The 26,008-nt window shown below is 38.0% G+C and overlaps 7 protein-coding genes across 13 annotated transcripts; 2 read left to right on the forward strand and 5 right to left on the reverse strand.

Moving 5' to 3' along the window:
* Positions 1–105: 105 nt before the first annotated feature.
* On the reverse strand, positions 106–14,541 carry LOC119982045 (glutaredoxin-C9-like). Of its 2 annotated transcripts, none has more exons than XM_038825212.1 (3): positions 14,522–14,541; positions 11,399–11,402; positions 106–794 (listed from the first exon to the last, which is right to left on the reverse strand). In XM_038825212.1, exon 3 carries the CDS (start codon positions 750–752, stop codon positions 309–311), a length of 444 nt encoding a protein of 147 aa, XP_038681140.1. In that variant the 5' UTR covers positions 753–794; positions 11,399–11,402; positions 14,522–14,541; the 3' UTR covers positions 106–308. The 2 variants fall into 2 exon arrangements, with proteins under 2 accessions (XP_038681140.1, XP_038681141.1); XM_038825213.1 differs by having other exon boundaries at positions 14,526–14,540.
* Positions 7,137–8,905, reverse strand: LOC119982043 (F-box/kelch-repeat protein At3g06240-like). The gene is made up of 2 exons (XM_038825210.1): positions 8,791–8,905; positions 7,137–8,512 (listed from the first exon to the last, which is right to left on the reverse strand). Exon 2 carries the CDS (start codon positions 8,502–8,504, stop codon positions 7,380–7,382), a length of 1,125 nt encoding a protein of 374 aa, XP_038681138.1. The 5' UTR covers positions 8,505–8,512; positions 8,791–8,905; the 3' UTR covers positions 7,137–7,379.
* Positions 10,893–13,223, forward strand: LOC119982042 (F-box protein At5g65850-like). Of its 5 annotated transcripts, none has more exons than XM_038825209.1 (3): positions 10,893–11,008; positions 11,759–11,952; positions 12,082–13,223. In XM_038825209.1, the coding sequence occupies exons 2-3, from the start codon at positions 11,777–11,779 to the stop codon at positions 12,995–12,997; spliced, it is 1,092 nt and encodes a 363-aa protein (XP_038681137.1). In that variant the 5' UTR covers positions 10,893–11,008; positions 11,759–11,776; the 3' UTR covers positions 12,998–13,223. The 5 variants fall into 5 exon arrangements, with proteins under 5 accessions (XP_038681137.1, XP_038681132.1, XP_038681133.1 ...); XM_038825206.1 differs by adding an exon at positions 11,419–11,539 and having other exon boundaries at positions 10,918–11,008; positions 11,756–13,223; XM_038825208.1 differs by adding an exon at positions 11,419–11,539 and having other exon boundaries at positions 10,918–11,008; positions 11,759–13,223.
* Positions 13,440–14,401, reverse strand: LOC119982044 (fasciclin-like arabinogalactan protein 13). The gene has a single exon (XM_038825211.1). It carries the CDS (start codon positions 14,317–14,319, stop codon positions 13,564–13,566), a length of 756 nt encoding a protein of 251 aa, XP_038681139.1. The 5' UTR covers positions 14,320–14,401; the 3' UTR covers positions 13,440–13,563.
* A 1,659-nt stretch (positions 14,542–16,200) lies between the features above and the next one.
* LOC119982361 (fasciclin-like arabinogalactan protein 9) lies at positions 16,201–16,940 on the reverse strand. Its single transcript, XM_038825684.1, has one exon. It carries the CDS (start codon positions 16,938–16,940, stop codon positions 16,281–16,283), a length of 660 nt encoding a protein of 219 aa, XP_038681612.1. The 3' UTR covers positions 16,201–16,280.
* A 1,616-nt stretch (positions 16,941–18,556) lies between these two features.
* On the forward strand, positions 18,557–22,547 carry LOC119982357 (transcription factor VOZ1-like). 2 transcript variants are annotated; one of them, XR_005464383.1, is made up of 6 exons: positions 18,557–18,690; positions 19,270–19,501; positions 19,611–19,787; positions 20,824–21,364; positions 21,651–22,254; positions 22,349–22,547. XR_005464383.1 is itself a non-coding variant. In XM_038825682.1 (5 exons), exons 2-5 carry the CDS (start codon positions 19,277–19,279, stop codon positions 22,121–22,123), a joined length of 1,416 nt encoding a protein of 471 aa, XP_038681610.1. In that variant the 5' UTR covers positions 18,557–18,690; positions 19,270–19,276; the 3' UTR covers positions 22,124–22,547. The 2 variants fall into 2 exon arrangements, 1 of the variants encoding a protein (XP_038681610.1); XM_038825682.1 differs by having other exon boundaries at positions 21,651–22,547.
* Positions 22,548–24,544: 1,997 nt separating this feature from the next.
* On the reverse strand, positions 24,545–25,948 carry LOC119982358 (cyanidin 3-O-galactoside 2''-O-xylosyltransferase FGGT1-like). Its single transcript, XM_038825683.1, has one exon. It carries the CDS (start codon positions 25,913–25,915, stop codon positions 24,545–24,547), a length of 1,371 nt encoding a protein of 456 aa, XP_038681611.1. The 5' UTR covers positions 25,916–25,948.
* Positions 25,949–26,008: the final 60 nt, after the last annotated feature.

A 26,008-nucleotide genomic window follows, 5' to 3' on the forward strand; every position in this document is an offset into this window, starting at 1 on the left:
CGGTGATATTCTCATAGACTTGTAGCCGACTCTAAATTTTTGGGACAAAGGCTCAGATAAAGATGATGCAAACATGACTTCCCCAATTTGGATTGCTAAAAGTCATTAGTTTTCTTCCATGCGAGTCAAAGAAGCATTTCATTAAACAAGATTGAAATAGAAGTCATAAATCATATACTTGGATCCACCTATTAACTTCATATTGGATCCTTCAATTTCATCAACTCAACTACCCAGAAACCTATTACAAGTTTTAAGGAAAAAACAAAACAAAAACAGAGGACAAGATCAAAATTTGACCAATTATATCAAAGCCACAAGGCTCCAGCTTCCTTGAGAATAGGAACCAATTCTCCAGAAATATGAGTAGCCATAACTCTATCCAATCCTCCAAACAAAGCCCCACCAATAAACACTGCTGGTAGCTGCACTTTCTTACCTTTATTAACAATCTCCATTAATTCCTTCAAAACTCCATCTTCCTCCTCTTCATCAATCTCATAAAGTGGAGGATTCACACCAAGCCCTAAAAGCAGTCTCCTCACAACATGCCCCATACAACAACCTCGCTTTGCAAACACTATGATTGCATTTTCAGACACCATGGTCCCCATCTTCTTCTTTGACCCTCTTAGCACTCCTCCGTCATTAACACCATTGTTGCTCTTCTGGGTTAGGCTTGATGGGTTCAGTGGGTTGTTGTTGGTTGTGTAAATTGGTAACCATGACTTGTAAGGAATCGCTTGTTGCATTGCTATTGCTTATATGTTCGAGATCAAGAGAGAGAGGGAGAGGAGGGGGGTGGTTGTAAGTCTATATGTCATGATGAATATGTGTGTGTGTATATATACACATATAAGTGATGGAGAATGTTTGAAGGGGTCATTGTGTTTGTGGGTTAATTACGCGTTTGTATTAGTTGTGGGCTTACGTTAGATATGTGTCACACTTGTTTGTCTTGTTGTTCTAAAGTGTATTATTTATTAGTGCATATTCCATTACCTAGAATGCTTGAATTGGTATATATCAATATATGTAGGTATGGGTGTGATTCACCATGTTTGTGACGTTTACCAGAAGTTTGAGAAAAATCATGTCTTATGTCCACACACACAGATATATATATATATATATATATAGTAATTGCCCACAGAAAAAAAATTCAACTAATATTAGATATTATGTGTCCGCTTATATAGGTTTACTCTTTTTATTGAATGTCGTACAAATTTTTCACCTGACGACAGAATAAGTTATAACAAAACCCAAAGCTTAATCACAAAGATATTATTCTTAATGAGAATCATAGTTAGAACATTCTAATTCCATATAATTTGATGCTATAGAGATTCACCCTTCAACTATCACTTAAATGATTTTACATACATGGTGTATCAAAAGATATCTATTTAACATAATACTATATATTTAGAAGAAAATTTGAACATAATTGTTAGAATCTCACATCGACTATGTCTTATCCAACCAAGTAGTTTATAAAATCAAACTCACCCCTAAGATTCAACAAAGCCTTTAATGGAACTAGTGAGTTAGATTTCGAACCGTGATACTTGGATTAGCCTAGTGAACTAAGATTAAAAAAACTACAATAAAAGAATATATATATATATAATTAGTTTTCTTTGGAAAAAAAAAAAGGCGTCTCAATAATTTAATGATTCCATGGCTTTGCAATTTGCGAAGCATCAACTTTTCGGGATTTTTCTCTGGAGATTTACCTAAAATCTGATAATATATATTTTGTTGATTATTTTATTTCAGCTATTTTTTTTAATAAATATAAATAGACGTACCGAAGAAAATATCAAAAAGAAAACAATAACCGCTCGCGGACGGTGCGCAGAGGATGACGCAAGCATGAAAGCAAGTTGAATTTAAACCCATACGTCACCGACATGTGGATGATGTAGTTCCTGGGCCCCCACGTGGCATGGATAACTCCGAACAATGTCAACAATACCGACCTCTCTCTGCCACGTCATGAATTGCATATGCAAGGACCGGGATCTTCTATTCCCTTGTTACGTTTGCATGACGTGGCAAAATGAGTTGTCTCTTACACACCCCCACGTGTCTCAAGCTAGCATCATTAAAAAAATCTCAAATTTGCCCATGATGAACCGGCACGAAAGGACCAGCTTTTTTTTTTTGGTACAAACCATTTTAATTTTTAGTTAATAATAATGTTGGTCGGTGCCCGGTGTTAAAGTGCATGTGAGTTATGCTCTTTTATTAGGATCAAATCCTCTCCAGAGATACGAATTCACATATGAATTTTCTAGGCTGACATATGTAGTTTTGTGAATTATTACATAGGCCTGATGAGTTGACTCAATTTACATCCAAAGAGGAGTGATTCAGGTCCCATTCTAAAAAATGTATTTTTTTAATCTATAAATTAATAGGTTCATAAAATATGAGTGGATCTCTTGTAGAGTATGATGCATGAAATCAATTATATATATATATATATATATATATATTTGTATAAGGTTATGATGTGATCCATAAGTAAAGTGGTTAACAAGTCAAAACCCTAACAAGTAATTTAAAAACTTAAGCAAATGGTGGTAGACAAGATGCGAGTGTTTGATTGGAGAACACAATTAATTCGAACCAGCTGACATCATGTCATCATGTAACCCAAACTGGGTCAAGTGAAGTTCATTAGTGGACCATTCTATAACAATCTAATGGACAAACTTTGTCAAAAGTTTCATTTTGTCCAACACAATTCCTCCATGTACAACGCAGCAGCAAATGGACTTGCAGAAGCCTTTAACAAAACTCTCTGCACTTTGCTAAAGAAAGTTGTCTCCAAGTCAAAGAGGGATTGGCATGAAAGGGTAGGAGAAGCTTTGTGGGCCTACCGAATAACTTATCGAACACCAACACAAGCCACACCATATTCTTTGGTTTATGGCGTTGAAGCAGTAATACCACTGGAATGTCAAATTCCGTCTCTCAGGATTGCTATCCAAGAAGGCCTTACTACAGAGCAAAATGCTCAATTAAGGTTGGAAGAACTTGAGTCCTTAGACGAAAGAAGATTGGAAGCTCAAAAGCGACTGGAATGCTATCAAGCTCGTATGTCCAGAGCTTTCAATAAAAAAGTACGTCCTCGATCATTTCAAATAGGAGACTTGGTCTTAGCTATAAGGAGGCCGATTCTGATCACTCGACGGACTGGGGGCAAGTTCCTACCCAAATGGGATGGACCATATGTAGTCACGGAAGTCTACACAAATGGTGCTTATAAAATTATCGACAAGGACGGTCTACGGATCGGACCTATCAATGGAAAATTCTTGAAGCGTTTTTACGCTTAGAATCAAATTGTAATACTCCTTGCCCATATGAGTATAAACTATGAATGGCATCAAAAAAAAAAAAAAAAAAATTTCCTTGGAACTACGTTTGACTTGATCTCCTCAAGAGGAGTACGTAGGCAGCTTGGGAAATTCCAAGTTCAGTCAAATCAAAAAAAAAAAAAGACTTTGTCTTTTATTTCAAATCCAAATAAAAATAGAAGACTTTGTCTTTTATTTTCAAGTTCAGTTAAAAAAAAAGACTTTGTCTTTTATTTCTAAATTCAATCAAATCAAATAAAAAAAAAGACTTTGTCTTTTATTCCAAATCAAATAAAAAAAAAAGACTTTGTCTTTTATTTCCAAATTCAGTCAAATCAGATAAAAAAAAAAACCTTGTCTTTTATTTCCAAATTCAGTCAAATCAAATAAAAAAAAAGACCTTGTCTTTTATTTCCAAATTCAGTCAAATCAAAAAAAAAAAAAAAAAAAGACTTTGTCTTTCATTTTAAATCCAAATAAAAATAGAAGACTTTGTCTTTTATTTTCAAGTTCAATCAAATTCAAAGAAAAAATTTCTTTGTTTTATCATTTCGAAAGGACAAAATCGAAGCATGTAAATATACATTCATGTTATGATTTAAGGTTCCTTTCTTTAATGAGAATACCTTCGTTTAATGCTTATATGTGCATACTTGATGGTGTGCCAAGTTATAGCATTAAAAAAAAAAAAACAAATGAATTCATTGATATGAATGTTCATTACGTAAAAAAAAAAAAGTTAACCAAAATGACAAAGAACATGAATAAATAAATAAAGAAGTCTAATTCTTCTTGATCCAATTTGCTAGCCCACGGAATCCATCTTCCAAAGTTGCCTTCCGTCTAGCAATCGACTCAACTGTAGTGGCATCCTTAACTTGGAGCTTCTCTAGCTTTGAATGTGATTCCTTCAATTGATTAAGGTCATCATTTTCCTTTTTCATTTTCTCATCAATGGAGTCAAGTTTGGAGGACAAAGCATTATTTGCTTCTCTAGACGAGAAATCTCAAGTCTAACTTCCTTTTGTTCTGCTTCTATCTTGCAACGTTCCTTAGTAAAGTCTGGAACAATAAGCATACGAGCATAAATAAGATCTCCCAAAGAGAAATGCCAATTTCTCCATGCCTCGTCACAAAGGTATTGGTTTCAGGACACCATACCTCACATAAAGCCCGATATGCTGAAGGGGGACGATGATATTCCATCGTTGCTGCTTCGACTGCTAATGATAAATCCTCCAAGCCTCTATCCTTAAGGAGTCCAGCAACCCGTCTGTACCACTCCCAAAATCCATTAAGATATGAAATCTCTCCTCTGGGGTTCAAAGATGTCCCCCATCTAATAAATTTGTTCCCAATATTCTCGACAATCAAAGGCTGTGGGATGAAGTCATCCTCATTATGATGTGGTGCAATACACAAGTAAGGTAGGCCAGGACGACGGGCATCCGTGGATGCCAATTCCTTGGATTTGCTAATTAAAGACATATCCAAACCTTGAAATCGATTGACGTCGGGATAGCAAAACTACCAGTCATTGCACTATTGACGTGAAATTTAAGATGACTCTGCATATCTGTAGAAGAGTGAAGTCCAACAAAAGCCATCGGAAAACGAATTGTTTTCCCTTTAAATTTGGGATTACTAGATTCTGTAATCCATTGTGGATTAGAGTTTGAGCTACCCTCAGAATCCGTCTTTGGGGCTGAACACGGTTTGCGGGAGGCCATATCTAAATTTAAAAAAAAAAAAATCAGCTTCCAAAGGGAAAAAAAAAAGAAAAAGAAATTTCAGCTGCCGAAGAAAGAATACATATACAGGTGTGTATATATGTATATGTATAGTTATGGTGCAGCCATGCAACATCACAACCACGAAAGTCAAATTTGGTTGTTTTTAAAGCAAAACATTTATATATATATATGGGATGCAACAAGGAAACAAAGGTGTTGTGTAAAAAAAAAAAAAAAAAAAAAAAAAAAGTGAAGAAAGCCATCTCACCTTTTATGCGTGGTGTGGAGTATACAAACTCTATGGCATAGTTGGCTTTATATAAGACTAAATCTCCTATATCAAGTGAGATTAGTTATAAGTTATCAAATACAAATCAAATTGTGATTATATAAAACAAATTTTATTAGATAATTCAAGACTTAAATTATCTAGTCTTTGATAACTTAAGTCTTGAGGGGGCATTTGTAGACACAAAAAATTTGCAGCCCAATTAAATAAAATAGTGGGCCCTAAATTAAAATAATTTATGAAGCCCAAAATATTGTTAAATGGATAAAATCTAAGATAAATACAAATCAAATCAAATTCAAATAAAATAAAAATAAAATTAAAGGGATAATCATTGATTAAGTGATTTCTCTACAATACCCTTAATGTCAAGGGTTAAGGCCAAGGGTACATAAGTAAATCCCACTTCTCCCTTTGCCTATAAATACCAAGCTCATTTGGAAAAAAAAAAAAAGGAGAGGAGTAGAGAGAAACTATGTAAAGACTCTCTCAAATTTCTTCTCTAAATCCGGAATTCTTAGAATTCCTTCAAGTCTCAAATCCAAGTCAAGTCTCGGAAGTGAAAAGTCCAAGTTCTTTAAATCCGGAATTCTTAGAATTCCTTCAAGTCTCAAGTCTAAGTCAAGTCTCGGAAGTGAAATTCAAGTTCTCTAAATCCAGAATTCTTAGAATTCCATCAAGTCTCAAGTCCGACAATCAAATCCTAAATTCAAGTCCAACACTCAAATCCAACTGGATTTTATTACAAATTCGTAGAATTTGTTTGAAGCACTCAACTAAAATCAGAGGATTCCGTATTCGTGTGGAATACGTCAAAAGAAGAGATCAAATCCACTTTGATTTAAATATTTGTAATTTGTATCAAATTCTAAGTGTATTTAATTTATACTGAGGAATTTGATGCGTACAGCGTCTATCTGAACATTTAGGATAACTGGGATCATGTTCTTTAGTTGATCTTGCTTGTGGAAATATGAAATGAATAAACTATGTCGTTTTTTGAGGTTCAATCAACTAAACAACAAGACTAATTTTGATTAATAAACTATGTGGATTTTGATGTAAATGAAGAGAGAGAGACACGGACGAACAACACGGGCTGGGCTTGAGTCTCAAACATTTGAACCGCCTATTGTTTCCACAAACGGGCCACATGCAGAATGGCGTTTGGAGGCCTTGGCGTAACCTAAGTTTTGTGGGCTTGCAATTGCTTACCAATTCTAAGCCTTTTGGGCCTTAATTTTCTTAATGGATTATGCTGCTTCAATCACTGCAAGCCCATCTGTACATGCGGACCCGTGGCCCATTTCAGATTGTTCCGTGCCTTGGTACGTTGGTTTCGGTGTAGTAGAATAGGACACGTCGGTTTACCATCTAGTGCACAGTTCGAGTCAGGGAGGATAAATCTGTGACAGGAGGGTAAGAACATGGCCCCATCACAGTGGATGAAAATTACCCAAATCCTAATCCCTGATGAGAATAGAACCCTAGACCTCAAAGTTCTAGGCAAGCAACTTGACCAACCAGGCTACCTCTTATTCTCTATTCTACTTCAAACTTCAAAACACTCTGTTTACTTTGTCATACATAGCTTATCTCTCACACACACTTTCCACCATCACCAAATTCTTCTCTTTTCTAGTGTTTCTTCAGAACCTGCAATGCAATTGTTTTGAAGATTTGAGAAAACTTTTTCCCATGTTCATAGCTATAATAAGTTAATAACTTAGCAAGAGTTCAAACTTAAAAACAAAATAGAGTACTAGACATTCATACAAACAAAATAGGTCCTGAAATTAGTAGCCTTCCTGCTAAATGAGGGCTAGATATACATATCCTTGAACTTGTAGCAACTAGCAACTCACATGAACTTAAGCAAATCATTACCCTAGTAACCGATAGGAAATCAACAAAAGATATGAATCTGAAAATAAAACCAGTACCAAATTATAGCTCTCCACAGAACAAAATGATCTCCTAGAGGACCTACGCCAAGTCTCCATAATTCTTGAGAGAGATCAGGTTTCCAGTATAATTTCTCATCTCACTGCCATTAACATATCGAAAACCTTCATTGTCCAAAGTGGTCAGGCCATCAGACTTTGGATCATAATAAAACAAATTTTCACCTTTACCAATTATCATGCCATCATTCCAAGCAGTAACCTGGAGAACATATCGTGAACTCAATGCAGGTCTTATATTGTAATCTTTCGCCCACCTACTGTTGTTGTCGTAATCCTTCAAGACCCATATCGCGGAGTATGAGGAAAATGAGTATGACTCATATACTACAGCCAGGGCTCCTCTAAAATCAAACAATTTATAGTCCCGAGTCTCCTGAAACCGGTCACGGTAAGGAAGAGGAGTAGACTTGAATTCTTCCTTTTTAAGGTCGAAAGAAACTATCAGATTCTTACTTCCCCAGTGTACATCTCCATATGCAGGCACGGGGGCTAAATGCCAATCAAATTCACAAGGAGGAACAGCTGAGATTTGTCGCCACGAGCTTGTGCCTAATGTGTAAACTTGAATCCAATACTTTCCCTCCAGCAGGAGAACATTAACAAGTTTGTAGGTATTTGTTGCGTTATCAAACCCCAAACCATAAGATGTAGACAGAAGAGTTAGTGGCAGAATTAACATTTGTCCTCTAATAGGATTATAGAGAAAGGTTTGCCCGTTGCAAAAAACGTAAAACAATCCATATCCAATGTAGTCTAACCAGCACAACATATGTGAATCTGCAATCATTGGATGCACTCTGATTCTTCTGAAACTATAGTTGGGTTCATCAATATTCAGCAGATACAAATTTTTATCATGTGACCTGGTCTCATAATACACAACTCGAAATTCTTCCATATGGTAGCTAGCCTGATGTTTGTGAGCAAAAGAAAGGCTATCAATTACTTCACACCAGGATCGGCACACTTGCCGGCATCTCACCAGTAAATTTGCAGGCAATCTTAATAATATGTTTATCACCAACTCAACAGCAAGGTATGGTATCTCTTCTTCTTCTTCTTCTTTTTTCGACTTAAATTTGGGCTTCGCTTTTTGTCCTTCGCAGAGTTGGTTTTCAGCCCCAGTTATTTCATCCTCGGCCATGTTTCTCACTGATTTCAACAATGCCAAAACTCAAGATGCGCATCTCAAAGACGAGAACTTTCAGATAAAACAAACATAAAGTCCATATATGTATATATATATAGAGAGAGAGAGTAGAGTATGTATTTGTATCTAAAATTCAACTACTTGTGGCGATGAAGAGTCTATTAACAGTGTCTCCGCATAAGTTCCTAGCGACTCACTTCAAGATACGCATTGGAAACAAATTTTTTTGGATAAACTAAACATTTTGTAAAGCTAGAGAGAGTGGTGAATGGATTTGTACCTGAAACTCAACTGCTGTGGCGATGAAGAAACCCTCGGAGCACGGTCCCTATTTTTCCGTAGAAGCCCTAAAGTTGAATGAATTAGAGGCAGTCGAGAATGGAGTCCGTGGATCTAAAAATGGATAAAGGCCCAGAAGCTCGTATTTATTATCTTCGCATATGACAAAGTACGGATATGTCACTCAAAGATAAGGTCGTTTATAATTGGGTCACTGAAAGAATTTTTTTTCAATTAGATCACCCAATGTTTTAAAATTTTCCAATTAAGTTCACTCCGGTCAATTTCCCATCAATTTCAGCAGAAAATTGTTGACATATCAACATATTTTGATTACATGGACATTACATGTCATTATAGAATAATAATTAATTAAATAAAAGGTGACATATAATAATATGTTAATAATTAGAAAAAAAAACTCGAAAAGGAAAAAAAAACCCCCCGAATGAAATCGCATAAACTCTAGGTCATTTCATCCTGCTCAAACTCTATATTTCTGTCTCTCTCCCTCTCTTTCTCAATCGATCTGGTTCGTCGTCGACATTGGTGCTTCGAAGTTGCTCTGTTTTAGCTATCTTGATTGCGATACCTCCATATGATCAAGGGGATACATGGTGGACTGGATCTGGAGCTGTTGTTTCTGGCGCTCCTCTTCGGATATGGTATCAAAGGCAAGCAAGATTGAGGGGCCGTCCAATCTAAGGGTCCACTTTTTTGTTGCAATTTTCTCTTTTTCATTTGTTTCTCTCTCTTTAACCAAAGAAAATCTCAAAAATGATTCTCTCTCTCTCTCTCCCTCCTCTCTTCCCCTCAATTTTGAGTCGCCGACGACATCTACCTTTACTCCTACTACCCACTGGATCCGACACACCGACCACGGAAAGGCCGTCGTACACTGGTTCCCTTGAATAGGAGTGTTGGGCGTGGACCTCTCCTTCTGAAGTGAGTGGAGCTCATCAATGGTCTGAGCCTTCACCGTTGGAGCGCTATCATCGTGACAGATCTCGTCTTTGTTGATGCTACTATTGTGCGTTTGGATCTTCGAAAACCCAAATTGGAAACAGAAAAATATCATTTGAGCCTTCACCATTTCAATAATTTCAAAATAAATTATAATTTGAAAAAAAACCTCTTAATAATAAATAATTATAAAATATAAATTTCACGTCATAAAAATCCATGTCAGCAAAAAATGAGTGATTTGTTCTCGCAATTAGCCATGTCAACAATTTCCAATTGAAATTGATCAGAAATTGACCGAAGTGACCTAATTGAAAAAATTTAAAATGTTGAAAAAATTCCTTCGATGACTCAATTACAAACAATCATATGTTTGAGTGGTCTATCCGTACTTTCCCCTTTTCGCATATCAAAACTCCCTCCCCAGACGACTTCGACTTCGAGCAGGCTTCTGCGGCTACGGAATCTCTGTATTCAGATATGGGTCTTAGAAGATTACGACAACAAAAGGTGGGCAAAGAAGTATAGAATAAGTACTCATCATTCTTGGCCGGATTCACTATTATTTCTGGAGCTTGGGAGGATGGCGTGATATAAACTTATCGTAATGGATTGTATTATTGTGATCTGAAAACTGATGGTGTAACTACCATGTATCCGCCCAGATGGTGTTCATATGGATTGAAAGGAAAGATAATTAAAAGGAGACTATTTTTATCTGGGAAGATCAAACAGATGACATTACTTCCAGTTTAGGATTACTTTAATGTTGTGGTATGGTGTTTGGTCTTGATAATTGTTGTTCTCCTCACTTTTTTCTGCTTATTTTGATTAGATTTCAACATTTTCTGTTGAATCGCTGACCTGTTCTCCTCACTTTATTCCATAGCAAATAAGCATTTTTATGCTCTTGAAAGATTTAAGTCTTCAAATGCTGATGGACAATGCTTATCTCGTGGTTCGTTGGAAGGATGGCTTACTCGTTTGTGAATTGTGATGCCAGTGATTACAAATTGCAGTACTATACTTGAAAGGCTACCTTGACTCCTAAATTACTTATAAAGCCCGCAAATTTAATGATTCTGCAAATGGGCCAAGGCCCATAAGTTTCTTTTTTTTTTCCTTCGCATATCATAAATAATTCCCCACAAGAATTCCACTTCGAGTCTCAAGCAGCATCTGCGGCTAAAGAGTCTCGGTATTTGCTCATCATCGTTCCTAAAGCATCGTGAAATACAGCCGGAGTTCTTCGCCAGGTACAAATCAATGGAACAATGTCTTTTCTTCTTTACATGTCTTGTTTATTTGAATTCTGGGTTGCATATACATCAGATTTTGAGTTTTGATGAAGAATATCATAGAAAAACAAAAACACGCACCCCCTGCAAGACCCAAGAATCGAATCTAGAATCTAAACAAGGGATCTCATACCTCCCAGTTAATACACTAATCAATGTGTTCTTGAGATTGCCAGTCAAAATCGCTACTGCAATCTTGCCGATCTGTTTGCAAATTCTGGTGCGAAATCACAGAGAGCGAGTTTTTCTCTATAATCCTCGAAGGGAAATAATCATGTTCCTAATTCATTTTCGAAGCTGTAGCAAAGTTGTGAAATCATTAACAGCTTTCTCTTTGCTAACATACTTATCAGTGTCTACATTTTCAGAGGATCTCAACCTGTGTGTTTCTTAGACACCTGTTAAAGATTATTCATTGCAAATTGACATGGCTAACAATATCTGCATCAAGTGAAGGAGATAGAATACAAGTATTACTACTCAGTTTAGGTAGAAATTCTGATTTTTTCAAAAGTTGATTCAATTTTCCAAATTCATCATAACTTTATTTTTTGCCTTCTTCATCTTGACACCAAATTCTATTATGATTCAGCTTTAATGGTTGTTAGCATCTTCTTTCTCTACTTTCTTTAATTTAGTAATTTGACTCTTTTGTTTATTGATACATATTCTGACATTTGCTCTTCTTCATTATTGTTGGCATAGTAGGACAGTGAAAAAAAAAACATGGCAGAAAAGATGATCATCGGAGGGGAAAACCACCGTTGCGACCAAGAGATATCAAAGTCAGAATCTGAATCTAGAGAATGGACCTTGTTTCTCCCGGTTGATATGGTAATCAACATCTTATCAAGATTGTCAGTGGAACTGCTTCCAAGCTGTCGACGTGTCTGTAAATGCTGGTGCGAAATTATTGATAGTCCTCCTTTCCTTAAAAAATCTCAACTTGTGGTCCTTAAACACTATGGTCACCAACAGAGCCTACTATATTCATTGAAACTGGATCTCTCTAACAATGTCTTAATATCCAGTGAGCGGCGGATTGCAGGATTTGCAAATTCATATGTTCGCTTGGTTTCAAACTACCTCGGTTATGGGCTGTTCCTCTTTAAAAACAATTCTTGTGTTGAGGAAGCCTTTCTCTATAATCCCATCAAAGGAGAAGTGCTAATGCTACCACGAGCGACTTCGACTTCGACTTCGTACACACCAACTATGTTGGACACCATTAGGAAGTCCTATGGTTTAGGATTTGACAGTACAACAAACCAATACAAGCTAGTTTATGTTTGTGATGTTGGAAAGTGGAAAGGAACACATATGGATATTAGTTTAGTGACTAAAGTTCTCACTTTGGGCTCGAGCGAATGGCGGCAGATCTCTGATGTTCCTCCTTGTTGTATTGGTAAAGATTCTGTGGCTGTGCCAGCATCTGAAGTCATACACTGGAAACCATTGAAAAGTAAGGGTATGATTGTTTCCTTTGATGTTAGAAAGGAAAAATTCAGAGTGACTCCTCTGCCTCATAGCCTCCTCAGACAGTATGAATTGTTTAGTTGGAGGGAAACCCTGGCTTTAACAGACGTGTCGTCTTCGACTGACCATCTTGAGATATGGGTATTAAAAGATTACGACAACGAAAGGTGGGCAAAGGAGTATAGAATAAGTACTTATCGTTCGTGGCGAGATTCACCACCTTTTTGCGGAGCTTGGGAGGATGGCATGATATTTATTTATGCTAATGAATTCTATTATTATGATCTGAAAACTGATGGTGTAACTCCCATGTATCAGCCCAGATGGTGTTCATATAGATGGGACGGAAAGATGATGAGTTATAGCATAAACCTGCAGCTCTCTCTCAAGAACTATGGGGATTTAGTCAAGAACTCTGCAACTCAAAGCCAAGAAGGAGATTATTTTGATCTGGGTAGATCAACCAGATGACATCACTTCCAGTTTAGATCAGCTAAGATTAATGTTATGGTATGGTGTTTGGTCTTTCAAAATTTCTGTTCTTGTCACTTTATTCTACTATTTTTTATTAGATTTCAGCATATTCTGTTTAATCTTTGCTGCAAGTGTGGATGATAAGGGTTCATGCTCCTGCTTACTAGAAACTGGTTTTGTAACAATCAATTTGCTTTTATTAGATTTCAACTGTTCTGATTGCTACTTTTCTGTGCTATGCTAGGATCAGTATGATGCTTATAATTCTAGGTATAGAAGATCATGGGCTATACAAGCCCACGTAGCAAACTCTTTAAGTTTTGGGCTTTCTAGGTTGGCGGCCCAATTGCATGCTTAAGAGATTCTAAAATTAGGGTTAGGGCACACAATGGGAAATGAAGCAATGAAACACCCATGAAACAATTGATTAATTGAGGAAGGGAAAATAAAATGTATAGAACATGATGAAGGTGTATATGCAATAATCAAACCCCAGGATTCATCATCCTCAAAGAAAAATGAAAAATATTCAAATCTTGAAAACCATCTTCAATTCTTGATAATCAAGAAAGAACCCCCATGCAAGCCAATGCTAGTCCAACAACAACACCAAACCCCACATTCAGTCCACCTGAACCATTTCCTGCAGTCGACGGCTCCTCCGCCCCCACAGTCCTCGTCGAATTCTTCCCGTCAGCGGGGGAACCTTTGTCCACATCCGATGGTGCCTCCGATGGAGACTTGGCTTCAAACAACTCCTCAGGCAACAAAACTTTGTCCACCTGATAAACAGCCAGAGGGAATTGTTGCCTTAAGGCATTGTTAATTTGTGTCACCACCATGCCACTTGACACATTGACCTGATTTCCTTGACTAGTGAAGTTAAGCCCGAAAACACCGCCGTTTTGGCCCGTAGCTTGGGTCCTAACAGGGTTAGGAACCGATTGAAGATCACTCAAAGAGTAATATTTTGGTGCAATATGATAAAGCACAAGCTGAACTTGTTGTTGGTTGTTGAGGCCGTTTAGGGTTCCGGCTTTGAGATTGTTGAAGGCGTTGTCGGTCGGGGCAAACACGGTCATGCCTTCAGTAGAGCCATTGAGCTGGTTATTGACTTGGGTTCCCACTTGGGTTTGTTGCAATAGGCGAATGAGGGTTGTATACTGACCATTTTTGTCAAGAATTCCGGTTAGGTTAACTGGACCGGCAGGCGCAGGGGCCGGGGCTACAGGGGTTTGAGCTAGGGTTTGAGGAATGGTGATGAGGAGTACAGGAGTGAGTGTCAATAGAATGAGTGGGAGAATAGTGGATGCAGCCATTGCTAGGAGTTTTTGGTGATAGATGGTCTAGTTAGGATGTGAATGGGAATATATAAGATAAGATATTGAGATGTAGAAGTTAGGACTTTGTTGGAATCAGCTGGCTTTAGAGAGTTGAATCAATATAAAAATCAGGAGACAAACTTATAGTATAGAGCACATGGAAGGCAGCAAGGGAATATATATATATATATAGAGAGAGAGAGAGAGAGAGAGGGAAGTGCTTACTTTCTATCAAATTTTATTTTCACATCTATCTAATTTTAACAATTCATTAAGGCTAGCTGTATACATATATCTTGGTTCGCAAGTCTTGCTATATAGGAGTATTATGATTATTACCCTCACTTGGACTGATTGAAACAAACATTTCCATTTATTACATTACTTACAAACCACATACGTGTATATGATTGACAGATTGGACATGATCAAATAATGTTTGGTCTGAATCTGATCCAAACCATCTGAAGATCATATATACACACTATTCTCTAGTCTGGTTGTAATTATTGTTGGAATCGAAGTTTTTGATCAATCAAATAGAAGACAATGTTTGGTGGGTCTGGCAGCCTGGCATGATAAGGCATCTCATTGCGGGATGTCTCTGAAAACAATTACAAGTGGTTTCTAATACACAGTTAGGCACTGCCACTTAGGGCCTCCCCACATGCTGTGCTAACTATTATATATATTTATATATATATATATTGGATGAGTTTTTGCATTGAAAGGTATTGTCTATTCTTGAGTATATGCTTGGGTATTAACTGTCCCGAATTAAAGAAGTTATATGAGTTCAAATGAGGAAGACAAGATAATTTCTGAAACTGTAAGATGGAGTAGGAATACATGTAAAGGTATCTCCTAGTGGACAATACATGATTTGGATTCAAAAAACATCCATAATAACTATCATAAGATCCATTAATCAGTCTTAACCGATCTGATGAGTCTGGATTTATTTTTAAGAAATATATTTAGATCCATTAATCAGTCTTAACCGATCTGATGAGAAGGACCCATGAACTTCCAGATGTATTTATTCTGTCAGCCAGTCATAATCCATTGGACATGGAAGAGGAGACCAGTCTCTGCCAACAGAGCCCGTACCTACTCTTCATTAACAAAACAAGATTAGCCAGCATACTTGCTGCACGCACCAAGTTTTACTTAAAAATAGTTTAAAACCTGCAAATCAATTTAATTAGCCAAAAAACAAGTCAACTGCAACTGGTCTCTAATCTCTAAGATCCCTTCTAGATGGAAAGCCTTTTGGATCTGGATAGAGCCCAATTCCCCTTATCAACTTCTCAAGGCCATTTATAAAATTTGAGCCCAATCCAAGCCAAGATTCCTCAGATCCAAGACCCATAAAAAAAAGGACAATGAAATGGCAAGAGAAATTGGATATCGATGGAGGAAAGAACCATGTGGAAAACAGGGTAGGGATTCCATACAACGACACCGGAGACCAATTGAAAGGGATTAGCGCAGCTTGGGAGTGCCTCTGGCCACGCCCTCTTCCACTCGCACTCGGCCTTTCTTCGCTGTGTGAATTGTGAATAAGGTCTTAGTATGGATGGGCATTCTGGGCGGGTCGCAATAAGTCGCTGGTCGAAGGTTTGGACCAATTGCAATTCATCACCATTTTGCCTGCTTCCAATTGATGACTGGCTATTAGATAAGTGTTGACCTAAGCCCCTGTGCTGGGGCTCGGCTCCCGAACCGTACGTGAGCTGCCTCGTACGGCTCTTCCTAAGAACTTGAAGCCCCCTCTCTCGAAAAAAAAAATGCATTTACAAGACAAAAAAGACTTTTTCAAAAAGCCTTCGCCCTCTTATTCAACGGGGATATTAGAGAAGCAGCTTCGTTCCTTTATTCACGCCTCCCTTTATTCACGCTGCAGATTTGTAGGTTGTAGCTCTCTCTTTCTGCCATCACTGTGTTTGGTCACGTTACTATTTGCACCATATCCAACACACATCGTTCGTCGAATACTTCCCGTCAGCGGGGGAACCTTTGTCCACTTCCGACGGAGACTTTGCTCCAAACAACTCCTTAGGCAACAAAACTTTGTCCACCTGATAAACAGCCAGAGGAAATTTCTGCCTTAGAGCATTGTTAATTTGTGTCTTAACCATGCCACTAGACACATTGACCCGATTTCCTTGACTAGTGAAGGTAAGCACAAAAATGCCGTTTTGGCCCGTAGCTTGGGTCCTAACAGGGTTACGAACCGATCGAAGACCATTCAAAGAGTAGTATTTTGCTACGACATGGTAAAGCACAAGCTGAACTTGTTGTTGGTTGGTGAGTCTGTTTATGGTTCCGGCTTTGAGATTGCGGAAGGCGTTGTCGGTAGGGGCGAACACGGTAAAGCCTTCGGTAATGGAGCCCTTGAGGTGGTTATTGACTTGGTTTCCCACTTGGGTTTGTTGCAATAGGCGAAAGAAGGTTTTGTATTGGCCACTTTTGTCAAGAATTCTGACTAGGTTAACCGGACCGGCAAGTGCAGGGGCTGGGGCTACAGGGGTTTTGGCTAGGGTTTGAGGGATGGTGATGAGGAGTACTGGAGTGAGTGTCAAGAGAATGAGTGGGAGAATCGTGGATGCAGCCATTGCTTATTGTTTTTTTTTATTATTATTATTTTTAAAAGAGGGTCTAGTTGGGATGTGAATGGGAATATATAAGATAAGATGTAGAAGATAGGACTTTGTTGGAATGAGCTGGCTTTAGAGAGTTGAATCAAATATAGAAATCATTTGAGAAACACATAGTACAGACTATAGAGCACATGGAAGGCAGGAGATCCAAAAAATTAGGGTTTAAAATTTTTGAAATTTTTTTTAAAAAAATATATTCTTATTTTGATCGGTCTTACGAATCTAACTATATTTTTTTTTGTTTGTTATAAAAATCAAATTCAACATGAAAAGTACATAATAATTTTAGATTGTTGGATATAATACAAAAGACATTTCATACACATTTCAAGTTGCATTTGATTTTTATTTCGAATAAAAAATATATTGTTGGGTTCGTAAGACCGAACAAAATATAAATATATTTTTTTTCTAAATTTTGAACCTTAAGAGTGTGTTTGGATTGAGGGATTTGGAGGGGAGGGAAGGGAATTGGAAGGAAAGAGTTTGCTTCCAATTCCCTTGTTTGGATAGTTTATAAAAAATTAAGGGGAGGGATTTGAGAGGATTTGGAATGAAGATTTCATTAAATTTTTGTCAAAATTCTTTCCTCCCAAAATGGAGTCATTTGGAGGGAAGAGATTACTAATTAAGTTACTTATAAGTTTAAAACCTATTTTACCCTTGAACATAACACTTAAACATAAAAAATAAGGATAAACTAGTAAATTAAACTACTTTTCTTTCCTTTCTTTTTTTATCTATCCAAACATGAGAGAGGGAAATGTATTTTCCTTTCCATTCTCTTCCTTCCCTTTCCCTTCTCTTCCCTTTCCCCAAATCCCTCAATCCAAACACACTCTAAAAGTTAAGAACTCGTTACAAACCCATTTTACGACTCATAGGAGAATTTTATATGAAGAGGGAATGAACAGTCTCTGCCAACAGGGGCCGAACCTACTTTTCATTAACAAAACAAGATTAGCTAGCGTACTTATACTGGCACGCAACAAGTCAAATTGAATTAGCAAAAAAACAAGCCAACTGGTCTCTAATCTTTTAGATTGAAAGTCTTTTGGATCTGGATAGAGCCCAATTCCCCTATCAACTTCTCAAGGCCATTTACAAAATTTGAACCCAAGACCCTCCAGTTTGGGCTGCCTTGGTCCCACTCCCTTGAGCAATTCTTACGGGCCCAGGCATATTGGGCTACTTGCTCATGCAAAGGCCCAGTTTGCATCAGGATCAAACTTTTGGCCCTTTTGTACAATTCTTCAGCCCGTTTCATATTTCTACAATAGTCGATATCGAAGCACGGAATGGTAACCTTACGTGCCCACGAGCACTCTAATGGGCCGATATCTGACTGGCTGTTAAGGCTTTAAGCTTTACATATTTTCTCGGCCCAGCACCGACCAAGGGAGAGGGTGAAAATTGGGTACTGTGACTTGGGCCAACTGGGCTACTTTTTGATATTATTGGGCTTCAAAGAAATTGGCCCACTTTGTAGGACCGAGCTGATTTGTGATCTCAAAAGGGGTATAGTGGTAATTTAACGAAACTTTATGTAGACGACTAGACCGTCTAGACGAGTCGCAAGCAAATTGGCTCTGTACAAAATAAAGCTGGAAGCTTTTTCTTCTTCTCTACAGGCGACAAGTTCTTAGGGCAATCTCCTTCGTTACTCGTTCTGTCATATTAATCGCTTGTTGTGAAATTTTTAGAGGTAATGCTTTGAATTATGTATTGTTGGCACCGATTTTTTTGATTATTTTTGGTATAAGATTCTCTTGTCTGCTGCACATTAGCATCGGAGTTTTAGGTTTCGAGGCAGAGTTGAGGATTTTGATGAATCAATCACTTGGCTATAGTTGTTTCAATTCAATTATGTTTTACAGTTTTCCCCTCTGTTTGGTTACTTCCGCTAATTTTTTCTGTTTGGGTGAAGAGAAAACAAAGGAAAAAGAAAATAAATGTAAACTCAAAGAATTAGTTATGACATTGATTTGATTATCTGATAGAAAGGGACAAGATTTGCATCTTCACAACCAGTCATCTACCCAATCAAGAAGTGTCTTTGCTTTGTTTTTTTGTTTTTTTGGTATTAAATTCAATTATGGAAAGTTAATGTTGAGAGGATTACAGCAGTGTGTTGTCATTGAGGGTGGAAATAATGGTGTTTTCTCGCTCTACATGAGTGTAATCTTTTTTTTCCTTATTGTGCCTTGGTGCTTATTTTTATGATGCAATGGGTATGCCAATTTTGGTTAATATGTTAACAGTCATAAATGTTTTGGTTTGTTAGGATTCCAATGCAGAACGGATCAAAGAGTAAATGCACATCGACATCTCACCATCTGTTGATGGAAAATGCCAAAAATCGGGTCAATGATCTTCAAGAAAGGTTTGCTCATCTTCAAGCAGCGAGGATAGAGGGTCGAACCAGTGACGTGGTGGTGTTGGAGGAGCAAGTCTATCAGAGTCTCCGCGAGTGGAAAGCCGAGCTCAACGTCCCATCATCGGCATCTTCTCTACTTGTTTGTATCCTCAAGTCATTGTATCTAAGTGTTTTTTCGGCTTAATCTTTGTTTTTTCTATAGAAATATCTTTGATTACCTTTTTTTAAAAATAAATATTGTTTTGTAGGTTGGTAGTCTTGGGTCGTTCTCGGATGATATAGGTCGATTGTTGCAATTGTGTGAGGAGGAAGATGATGCCACTAGTGAATTTTTGGAATCATCAGCACTGAAGGCTGAGCCGAAGCCTGAGCTTGAGCATGATGCCCAAAATCTTGATATGCACAGTTTTGAGGCATTTCAAGAGGTGGGATCTTGTACTTCTATGGTATTTTTTTTCGTGATTTATGTTGGATAAATTTTCACTTCTTCATGATATCTACCCATTTATTGTTTGCAATGTGCCTGATTAAATAAATGAATTGGGATAAATCAAAAGTCTATCTTTTATATTTATTTTAAATGGATCCCTCTAGATCAAGGTTTTACTTATATTAGACTTCCATTCCATTTCTGGAAAAATTCAAATAGCCTTTTTCTGTTCTAGATCTCTTGAGGTCAATTTGGAAATGCTTTCTGTTGCACTTTTCTGTCATATGACTACAATAAAATTCCTCCTGAAAATGGAAAAGATGAAAAATAGCTTGTTTTTAAGGTAAAGAAGGTATGAGTTCTCAACTAGGACAAATAGTTGTATGGGCCAAAGAGAATACTGGTCTCGCTCTCGGTCATACAAAAGGATAAAGGTTACGATCATCAATTTTTTGTGAACCTTCCATATTTCCCAAATGACTAATGTGTTGAAAGGTTGGAGTTTGGCGTAAGTTTTTTGTTTTTTTGTTTTTTTTCCATCCTTCTACTTATTTATATGTACAAAGAATAGGCAGAAGCATGTGAAACCAGGCGACACCGCCAACTCAACAGTTGTCCCAACATAGTTACATTTTGGAACTCAATGCTTTATATCAGGTCACAAATGGCTTGCTGTTTGCCCTTAATCTTGCTTTGAGTCATTACATTATAAAGATGTGAGACATGCTCAATATTGTCATGCCGCACGTACTTTTTAGCTCTACATTTTGTAATGGTTCTGCGAGAAATCACAGTTAAGAAATGGGAGAATGTGCATGAATTATGAAATTCTGGGTATAGGAGGTTGGTATGTAGCTACGCAAATAAAATTCTAAGTATGGTTGAGAGCTTTGCTTATGTTGATTACCTTTAAAGTTTATTTAGTATTGTCTGTGAGATTCTAATGGGTTTCCAACTTTCCTCTTACTACTTGTTTTTATGATTATATTTATAGCTTCTGATGATGATAATACAAAACACTTCTTTTTCAGGACTACGCATTGAACAATAATCCACAGGAACATGTCTTGAATGCTAACTCCCAGGAACATGGTTTTCAAGGATTTGATCAGTTCCAAAGCAGTGTCCCAGGTCTTGAAAATACAGTCATCAATAATTCAGACATGGTTTCTCAGCTGGATTATCATCAGTTTGGTTTGCATCAAGTATCCGATAATGGGCTCCCTATTGATGCCAGCAGTGCCGAAATGTTTGGAAAGGATATTGAATCCAATGTTCTGGCCTATATATCTCCACCACCTTCTGCTTTCATGGGGCCAAAATGTGCACTCTGGGATTGTGCGAGGCCTGCCCAAGGATCTCAATGGTATCATGAGTACTGCAGCAGCTTTCATGCTTCTCTATCTTTAAATGAAGGTTCTCCTGGCATGGCTCCAATTTTGCGGCCTGGGGGCATTGTTTTGAAGGACAATTTATTATTTGATGCTCTTAGTGCGAAGACACTGGGTAAGAGTGTGGGTATACCTCATTGTGAGGGAGCTGCTACAACAAAATCTCCATGGAATGCTAGTGGTAAGCCTTCTTAATAATGGCATTTTTCCTACTGTTTTAATGTTTTCCTTTGTTTTGTCTCTGTTTCTTGTTCTTTTCCTTTTATTTCTTGTTATTCTCATCTTTTTGGCAGCAGCAGGTCTTTTATGATTGCTGGATAAATTGTACTAGCATGGCCTAGTCTTCTGCATTGAGAGCTCATCTCTAGCATGCCAATTTACAAGTCTTCGATATGATTTAACTTACTGAGGTAGTTTCTTACTGCTATTGTTTTAATTCGACTGATAATTTCTTTTTCCTATTGTAGATCTGTTTGACCTATTCTTGCTTGAGGGCGAAACAATAAGGGAGTGGCTGTTTTTTGATAAGCCTAGAAGGGCATTTGACAGTGGTAATCGTAAGCAGAGGTCACTGCCAGATCACATTGGACGTGGTTGGCATGAATCAAGGAAACAGGTGATGAAAGAATTTGGGGGTCAAAAGAGATCTTATTACATGGACCCACAACCTTCAGGCTGTTTTGAGTGGCATTTGTTTGAATACGAGATCAACGGCTGTGATGCTTTTGCATTATATAGGTTGGAAGTCAAGCTTTCTAGTGCAAAGAAGAGTCCAAAAGGAAAGGTCAGTAAAGACTCCCTTGCTGATCTGCAGAAAAAGATGGGAAGGCTTACTGCTGAGTTTTCTTCAGATAACAAACCCTCTGTTAAAGACAGGACAGAAGCTAGTACTGAGGCCAATGCTGATGCATCCAGTGTTCATTCTGCACAAATCCTATGAGTTTGTAATACTGGAACCTGACTTGTGGTTCAAATCTTCTAATCAATCTTGCGGATGATTTTTACTGACCATAGCGGATGATTCTAATGACACTGTGCCATCAGGGTGATTACAATCGACCATATGGAGAAGTAAGAGAAGAGTTGAATAGCGCTGCTTCATAGCGACATATCATTAGTTTTTTTTTCCCTTGTTTGCTAGAGTAAGTCTCATTTTCTGCTGCAGGGAAATCATATGCTTCACAGCGTCATTTGGAATTTCTCCAAGTATCCTGGCTGGTGCTGGCAACTAATATAGTTTCTCATATGCTACTGATGTACAGTAAATTGACAGTCCCCTGTTTTTATAGTTACTTAAAAGGGATAAAAATAATTCTGACAATGTTTGTTGAGTGAAAGGTACTAATGTAGCCATCTTGCAAGTCCATGGGGTGAGGCAAACTAAAATTGCAGGAAACTGCGGTGACTCCTGCTGCAGCGACCTTCAACCTGATTGAAAACATCAACCATGACATCCCAAAATAATCCCTTTAAGACACAAACTGACAAATTCATTTAAAAGAATGAAATAACTATTCATGTCAGAACTTGGAACAATAGGGCTCATCCTGGAAGCCAAGGTGTGACCTTTGGAACATTAGCTCTCAACCTTTACACCGGCCTTTGAAGTTTGTAAACCAACATTCCCGGGAATGTTATATTTGACAATCATTCATTGCTACCTCAGATAACAAAACCCAAGTGAGAATTTTTGATGAGACACTCCATTGAAAATGTTGCTTCAATAGTAACTCTAGCATACCAACCCACTTCTCCTGAAACTACCAGTCCTCGACTCCTCTCTTCCACCACTTCTGCCCAAGCGGCTTTTATCTGGGAGGTTCAGAGAAAAACGAAAGAAAAGATATAGAGGGTTGAACCTCGACAGCCACTCGATCCAGTTTTTTCTTCTAAAAGGTAGGTTCTTGAGCTCTGGTATTGGCCTAAGAAATACAGTCAAAACTGGGTAAGTCTACGAACTTCATTGAGCTTGGACCTTAACAGGACATCAGTAAGGAATATTAGGGGTTCAATAACATCATATTCAGTTAACTTGATTTTGTTTTGTAGGGAGGAGAAGAAGGAGATTCAGTGAACTACAATGGCTTGTTGGTTGGAAGGATGGATGAATTTACTGAAGTTACCGAAGGCAAACCAAGTATGTCATTGCTGTACGAATTTTGAAATAAGCTCCCCAAATTTAAATTTTCTTGAGAGAACATGCATTCTTTGAAAATTAGATTTCTTGATCAGGATTAGAAATTCACTAGGGATGCCCTGATACCCATGAATATATTTATTGTGGTTCTCTTTCAAGTCTTTCTAAAAACGATTAGAATGGACTTTCTTTTGACTTTTAGTTGTGGGGGTTGTACGGTAAGTAGGTTATCTTGTTGTCATGTTCATTTGAGGTTTGTGGTTCAGGAAATTTTTCTGTATATGGAAAAAGTATGGTAAAACTGCAAAATGAGAAATTTGGACATTTTCTATGAAGGGTTTTGCCCAGTTAATGTTGAAAGAATTCTCTCCTTTTCCTTTTCCTTTTCCTTTTCCAATACTTAGTTCTTCTTCAGTCTAACTACGATGTATGTTAGATTTCATGGTTTTTGCGTGATTGGGTCTTGATTCTTTGTTGGCGAATTGCTATCCACTATTATTTACGATTTTAGCAGTAGTCTGCTTATAATGGTAATATAATCACGAGAAACATTAGCTTTTGTTACCATTAGCATGCCGTTGCTTCACAATTACATTTCTCTTTTATTTGACTAGACTGATATAGGCTCATAATGATCAATCGCCATAACTAGAAGCAAAGAAGATACATGGTCTTCCCTTCATATAGGCATCTCTAAACAGTTTGTCCCTCGATTAGTCTTTTGAGTTGATGGATGGATAAGGTGAGCATGACAGTCTCCCCTTCGTAAAATCAGTCTCAATTAGCCTTTTGGGTTGCCTAGCAGAGGACATAGTGTAGGTTGAATGTGTTCAAGTGAGGGACAGTATGAATTACAGAAAATATTTAGCTCTCCATCAGCTCAAGCTGTTGGGAGATTGGAGAATGGGAGAAGAGCCATCTGAAACATTATTGGTGCATACATAGATAGAGCGATTTTGGGGCAAATGTAAAAAGATAAAAGTTTGTTAAAGGCTCTTAACTTATGTTTTCCGTTGGTAGTGTGGACGAATGCAATAAGTGGCCAGAGGGTAAATCAAGAGATGTTTGCTTCATATTTTTACATATTTCTGATTGGGATGCTTAGAGTAGAACCATTAGCATGCTGATGCTTCATAACATATACACTCTTTATTGAAGTATAATGACCACTGCTCGTGATGAACAATAGGGATAATTATAAATTAGAGTGGATACACAAAGGATTTATTTGAGTAGAGCTAGAAGCTTCTCAATGAAGTCATTAATATAAGATGACTCGAAATCCTTGCTAAGCAATAACTCTCTCAATTTGGCATGGTTAGCTCGATTTACTATGGCAATCTCGCTGTCTTCATCCATCACAGCCCTCACTGCCTTGCAGACACTTTCTTTTGTGAAGAACCCATCTTCTTCTCCTTTATCCACCTCGACACCAACCTTCAAGACTACCCCCATCATTCTTGCATTAATTATCTGGTCTCCAATTTGTGGCAGCATTACCATCTGGCATTTGTTGATCAAGGCCTCTGATAAAGAGCCTGATCCACAATGGGTTATGAAGCACCCAATTGAAGGGTGTTCCAGGATCAGTGGTTGTTGAACCCAGCCACCATAAACAACCCCTCTTCCTTTAATCCTCTCTTCAAAGCCTTCTGGCAATGCCGACTCAACGGACTCCAGTCCTGGAGGTGGCTTAAGTGCTGCCAAGAATGGCATGCCTGTAAGCTCCAGACCCAGTACCAATTCTTGAAACTGGTCTGTCTGTAAATTGCATTCACTTCCCAATGCACAGTATATCATAGAGTTTGGTTTAAATCCTCCAAGCCACTTCTCCCACTTTTCATCTAATGTAGATGTCGTTGGCTCGGGTATAATTGGTCCTGAGAGCAGCACAGGTTTCCCAAATTGGCTTTGAAGATAGTCAATAAAGGGTCCTTCTATTTCTCTACATGTCTTGAATCCCAATGCATCACATTCGCTCAAGCAGATGTAGTGGCGGTCAACAAACCGCATTCTACTACCGAACTCCATTGCGTCCCCCATAGCAAAAAACCGTGCCTCGTAGATGCTGAGCTTAATGGATGAGGATGGGAAGCCTCTGGGAGGCTGCATGAGGTCAGCTTCACTATACTTGTTCTCCATAAACCTTGCTGGAGATAAACCATAACTTGTCATAACAGAACTGGAGCTGTCATAGCGAATGGACTTGATGCCTAGACGGCGTGCTAACCTTGGCATCCAGTGGGAAATATCAAACAAGACAACATCTGGTTTAAGGTCTTGGAAAAGAAGTTCTATGTCACCCTCGGTATGATCCATGGCGGTCATGAGGAGCGGGAATAAATGGTAAGTAACATCTGAAGTGGTCTCTGTACCTGGAGGGAGGCCATCGAGATGGGGAACAGAAATTGGGACAAATGTAATGAGATCAGGATGGAGATTGAAATGCTCTAACTTGTGCTGGGTTTTTATGGGGGTGAAGAATGAGATTCTGTGACCTTTCTTGGCTAGTTTATTAGCAAGGTGGAGGAATGGGGTCAGGTGTCCTAGTGCCAACCAAGGGTACATTGCTATGTGAAGAGTAGCTTCAGCCATAACTTGTCCTGAGAATTCTGGTTAGATCGTAACATCAGAGAATGATTAGAAGATATGAGATTCTGATGAGATTTCTACAAAATTTAACGACAC

The sequence above is a fragment of the Tripterygium wilfordii genome, chromosome 17, assembly GCF_013401445.1.
Source record: "Tripterygium wilfordii isolate XIE 37 chromosome 17, ASM1340144v1, whole genome shotgun sequence".
Taxonomy (NCBI): domain Eukaryota; kingdom Viridiplantae; phylum Streptophyta; class Magnoliopsida; order Celastrales; family Celastraceae; genus Tripterygium; species Tripterygium wilfordii.